Here is a 6,019-nt window from a genome sequence, read left to right on the forward strand (position 1 = left end):
CTCGCGGCCCGGCCAGGAACAGGGCTGCGGGCCCCGGCGGCAGGCCCGGCCTCCCCGGCGGAGGAGACCCGCGGTCTGCCCAGCTCCTCCGGGGACGAAGCCCTGATGGGCGCCTCGGAGGGTTTGCCCGTGTGCCTTCTGCAAGTCTCAACGAGCAAGAAGCGAAAACCAAACAGCCTGCCATTGTGTTTCAAACAGAAATGCGTTTGATGTCTGGAAAACAGCACTCTTAGCTAAAAATATATGACTTGTAGGACCATTTAGGTTTGAAAAGACCTTTAAGATCATCGAGTCCAACCATTAACCTAACACTGCCAAGTCCACCACTAAACCATGCCCCTCAGCACCATGTCTACACATCTTTTAAGTACCTCCAGGGACAGTGACTCAACCACTTCGTGAACAGCCTGTTCCAATGCCTGACAACCCTTTCTGTGAAGAATTTTTTCCTAAGATCCATCCTAAATCCCTGGCACAACTTGAGGCCATTTCCTTCTGTCCTGTTACATGGGAGAAGAGACCGACCCTCATCTGATTACACCCTCCTTTCTGGTAGTTGCAGAGTGAGAGGTTTCCCCTCAGCCTCTTTCCCCCCAGATTAACAACCCCGACTCCCTCTGTCTTTCCTCACTAGATTTTTTCTCCAGACACCTCACCAGAAAGAGACAGAACCAGGTCCTTCAATGTCTCCTCCTAGGTCATATCTTCTAGACTTCACATCTTTCTTCATTCCTTCCCTCTGAACTTTCCACAGCTGGTGCAAATCTTGCAGAAGTAGAACCTGTTCTTCAGTGTGACTGCATTGTTAATTGATACCGTCTCAGCCATTAAGCTGCCAGTTCCCTTCTATAAAATTGCAGCTTAACCAGTCACACGCCCCTGCAGATTCTTCCTATGTAAATGTAGTTGTCTTATATTTGACCTTGAATCACACCTTACTGCAGGCTCCTTCTCCCATTTGTTGAGACTCTGTTCTGTGCTCCACCTTCCTGCCAACCCTTCCAGTATTGCACCGTCTGCAAATTTTAACACTGTATATTTAACTCCTTCATCAGAATTATTAATAAAAACACTGAACATGAACAGATACAAAATGAAGCCTTGCAGAATCCCATTTAACAAACACCAATTTGACACTGAACCAACCCTAAAGAAGTTTCCAACCCCTTTTTCACATTTCAAGAAGCTTAGTCCAAATCAATACACTCAAAATAAAATAATCCACACTTCATTCATAATCGGTGCCTCTTCACACCTCATCACAGTAGAGACACTCCTGAGATGGGAAGTTTTGCACCTCATTAGTGATTAAGTAGAGCTCACAAATTGATGTACATTAATCTAAGTAAGTTTTTTCCTAGTTGCTTTTGAGAACATTAACATAAAACATCAAAAGATTTATTGCATTCAAGATCCAGAAAGCTGCACAAGCTCTGTTACAGTGTTCTAAAGGAAATCTGTATTTGAAAAATCCAAGTCTTTGTTACCATGCCTGTGAACAGACTGCTTTTTGCAATTGCTTAAAGACTCAGCTCATACTAATTAGAAAAAATTTATCTGATGCTGATCTGATGCATTAGATCAGTTAGAACTTAGATCAGTTCTACATGTACACGGACCACAAGAATGAAGATACAATAAACACCAAATAAATGTGATGTCATCTTGAAACTAACCATAAGAAAGACTCCACTAAAATCGGGCTGTTTACCTCCATTCCTTAACAATAAAATGTTTACTGCAACCAATGCCCAAAGCCAAAAAAGGAACATTGAAACAGACCTGACAGTGTAGCACTGCAAAGGAAGTTAAAAGAATACTTCGTAAATTGCAAATATAATAAACATAAAGGACAAAAGGACATGGTCAAGAACCATCAAAATAAAACCCAGTATCATGTCCACAATTTCAGAAAATTGTTTTTGTTTTAATAGTTGGTTTAATTTTGTTTTCATAGAGAGCAATTTAAGAATTCCGACAGTATACAAAGTATGAATTCTGAGCAAGTCAGAGGAGTTAGAATAAAAGTGGGAGATAATATTGGGCCAGTGGTAATTGGAACTTTTACTTTAAGCATTATAATTCCACATTATTTTTCTAAAAATGAATAATTGCAAATGCGTCCTATTTACTTAACATAGAATAGATGAGTTAAAGCAGACAGAAACAACAGAAAATTATTCAAGATGACAGATCTATAAAGAAATCTGCCATTTGGTAAACCAGCTGGTCATAATTAGACTTGGATTCATTTTTTGAAGAGACAACACAAAAAATTCAGTAATCAAGCCAGTATAATCAACATGCACACTAGTTACAAAAAGACCTAACAAGTGCAAGATCCTTTTTCCTCTTCACAAGGAATAAGAACACTTTTCCTCACAGTTTCTAAACCAATTTGATATTTGACAGGCAGCATCTTGTTTCAAGAGTGGAGCTGGGGAGTTCCTCAGAGAGCTATCTCCTCAGTAGCTGACAGAAATCATGAAAGCTTTCATTTTTAGGACTCTGATCCACAGCTGGATCTAGCAGGCTGGCTATGAGTAAGTCGATTCTTTATAGACAAATAGCACCCTGATCTCATTCTACATTAGCACCCACAGAGGAGGGGAGAACTGACTCAGCAAGTACTGGGTCTTGACAGGCTTTGCAAGTAGCATAGCTGATCACCCATTTCTAAAACCAAAAAACTACTGTACGCTTACAGTAGGGTAAAACATGTAAAATGGTCTCCAGCCTTCACTTGTCCACAAAAAATGAGAACCGAACGTGCCACCACTACACTTTCTTCTCCCAGTTTTACAGGTAAGGAATAACCTCCTCCCTGTAGCTTCAAACACAAGCTTAGGAACCATTAAATCAAAACATCCAAACCACAAAATTTGAAGATGAATCATGGTTTTAAATGAATGCAACTAAGCAAGAAGTATTGGTGGCAAAATATTATGCAATTTAATGCCAATTTCTACTTCACTGTAAAAACTGTTAAGTATTTCCAAGAGTTTTTAATGAAGTTTGGTTTTATTAGCTCTGTTACTAAAATTTAGTGAATTCACCTACAATTTGACTTGCATTTTACTGCTCTGTCTATAGCAGGCTTAACACATCCAAATTCAGTTAGTTTAATACAATTTGATGTAGATTTTGTCATAAAGCTTTTCATAATTGAAGACACAATAAAGCAGAAACTTCCGAGGCAACAACTAAAGCTCCAACAATAAAGAATTACTTAAATATCAAGTTAGCAGCAAAAGTTTTATAAACAAATGGGGTATAAATAAATAAAATTATAAATTTAATATAGCTTTTAAACTATATAAGAACCTAGACTTAAAATTATTTTCAGGAAATAATACCAGGTCATGTAAATCCTGATTATACAATGCTATAATGATTCCAACCTAGTCGGAAAATTCCTCCAAAACGCCGATTTGACACCAGCAGAGTGGAAATGCAGAGTGTAATCCTCCACAATTTTTACCCTAGAAGGCAAAAGGCCCAGAATTGTCCTTGGAAAATCTGTATATTACAAAATTACAGTGTTTTTAGCTTCCCTTCTCCAGGGAATTTCAAGGCCCATTTGAAAAAAGAAAGAAGATTTTCAGAGAAGACTCCAGTTTCTCAGCACACAGTAAAAGCAACATGATCAGACCACTCACATTCCCCCTATTATTACTTGGCTCTCCAGGTTTGCAATTTACACATCGCCACTTGAGAAGCTCTGACCCCTTATGCTGAGAGAGAGCAGGGTCTCCTCTCACACAAACCACTTGCTCTGGGCCAAGCACCCTCTCACTGAGGGTGTGTAAAACAAGTCCCTTTGCGAAACAGAAAGAACACTAAGGAACTGGGAATAAAAGGGGGTAATTTCCTGCCAAGTGAGAGCTGAATCTGTTCTCACAACGTGGTCTAGCACACATCAAAGACAGTACAAGGGATCTTGTCTGACCACACAGATGGAAGAAAGAAGAACACGAAGGAGGTCCTCCCTGTTTCAGAAGTGGTGAATGATGAGGTTGACCCAGAGGTAACACTAGGCATCAGCAGCTGCAGGCTGGCACAGCTGTTGATGCTATGGCCAGATTGCTGGGAGCCAGTCCCCTCCAAGCTGCTAAACACAAGGTTTGTGGCAGGTGTGTTCAGACCAGACAGTGCTTAGCATCAAAAGCCTCCAGTGCAGGAAAAGCATTACGCTTAAACACCCTTTAGTAGAGTTCTGGGAAAATCCTAGCTATTGTTTTGCTTTTGAAGACCAAATCCACATCAGCCTTAGCCAAAAATAAATTGTCACTGTGCTAGACTAAGATGAAAAGCACATCCAAGTCAGTAACACAGTGACCAGGCAAAACATACTGTAAGCTGTCCCAAAATAAAAAATTTTAACTGCTTCCTGAAATACTTCAAACAACAAACCAGACAGTAATGCATACATATAACATGACTCCCTTCCTGAGTGCACCTTTTAAATTATTAAATAGGTCCTGCTGGGTCAACAGTACCAGATGGAACACAGAGATAAATGTATTTCAATTTAGTAAGAAAGGGTTGAATGACATGAAAAAAAAAAATCTGTCCAGGATAAAAGTTTGGTCAGCTAATACAGGTGCTGGTTTCCCCCCTTTGCCTCTGTGGCTTATGAGAGGGCAGGATTGTTTCACATCCAGAATCCAAACCCATCTGCACACACCTGTATGAAATCAGCAATTTATATAGCTTACAAGTGAAATTACCAACCAGCACTCTAGGTAACAGTACCAATCCAGCTGCACCTTCTGTCTCCCAAAATACAAGTGCTAAAATGTATCTAAATACAATGACAAGAGGGAAGAATATTTCACATTTTTAAAAACCACCAGCAACCATGGGAGTTCTAGTATAAATAAAACACTGGCTAGGTCCAATTGAAGCCATGGCATCATAAAAATCAAAGTAAATTTAATCAATGTGATGCTGAAAATGGGGTAGCAGCTGGTCTATCTGCATTAGGACTCCCACTGCTGCCAACACCAATCAATATTAGGTCATCATCATAATCTTTTTGCCAATCCAGGGACAACCATGATTTCTCTGTTGCAGCAACGCTAACGGAAGCAGGACAATCTGTATGTGGTACTGTTAAAGCATTTATAAATGGAAATGTTTTTTTAAGGCTCAGTGTTGATCTCATACCATGGTGGTTCATAGGAAGCATTTTAACATCTCCACAGGAAACGAAAGGTGTAGTTGTGGTACACTTTGGCATGTCTATGCTACTTTTAATCTGCGCAAACACTTTGTAATTGGTCAAAGCACAACCATCAACGTGCATTAATGACAAACACGTGTTCCAGTGAGTCACAGACACCAGCGCTGTGAGATGAGCTGTGTTACCGCGTTCTCTGCTGCTCCTACCACAGGCTGGACAAGACACATGCTCATTTCAACAACAACTGTGCCAAAACCGCTCAGCAATTCCTCGTCTCTGTTTGCAAACAGAGATGTGTTTTTCAGATGCATTTTTTAAACGAGACTTGTATTTTTCAGCACAAAATTATAAACGTATTCCTGCCGGGAAACCCGTACCCACGTTTGCAGCGGAGCAGGGAGGTGCCGGGGAGGGTACGGCCGCAGGTACCGCGCTGACCGGTAACGCTGCCAGCCCCGCCGCCCTCCGCTCCCGCGGCCCCGCAGCCTCAGACACCCGAGAGAGACTGCGGGAGCCGCCCGCAGCCCCCGCCCTGGCTCCACCTCGAGAAGGGCAGGAACAGGGCAGGAGAAGGAAGGATTGTGCCCCCGCCGCGCTCGGCCCCGCCTCCCCCCGCACCCGCGGAGGGCGGGCTCTCCCGCTTACCCGTCGGTGCTGGTGGGCGGCGGGCGGCGGCGCCGCCCCGCGACCTCGAGGTTCACGCTTGCCCCGGCCCCCGCCTCCTCGGTGCCCATGAGCGCCGCCTCTTCCCCGGCCCCCGCCTCCTCCGCGGCCGTGGCCGTCCCCGCAGCTGCCTTCGGTCGCCGCCTCGGCCGCCCTCTCCGCGCCGCCGGG

General features: G+C 43.0%; 2 protein-coding genes across 2 annotated transcripts in view; one reads left to right on the forward strand and one right to left on the reverse strand.

Annotated features, from left to right (window-relative positions):
• The window catches only part of AVEN (apoptosis, caspase activation inhibitor), a gene marked incomplete at its 5' end in the record, with an annotated part of 101,445 nt that extends 95,426 nt beyond the window's left edge, over window positions 1-6,019 (reverse strand). The window contains one exon of the mRNA XM_014941642.1: window positions 5,831-6,019. Within this exon, the coding sequence (XP_014797128.1) occupies window positions 5,831-6,019 (189 nt within the window). The remainder of the gene's footprint in view (window positions 1-5,830) is intronic.
• The window catches only part of CHRM5 (cholinergic receptor, muscarinic 5), a 56,669-nt gene that overhangs the window by 39,808 nt on the left and 10,842 nt on the right, over window positions 1-6,019 (forward strand). The gene's annotated exons all lie outside the window — the stretch shown is intronic.

This window comes from Calidris pugnax, unplaced genomic scaffold, assembly GCF_001431845.1.
Source record: "Calidris pugnax isolate Ruff unplaced genomic scaffold, ASM143184v1 scaffold56, whole genome shotgun sequence".
NCBI classification, from domain to species: Eukaryota; Metazoa; Chordata; class Aves; order Charadriiformes; family Scolopacidae; genus Calidris; species Calidris pugnax.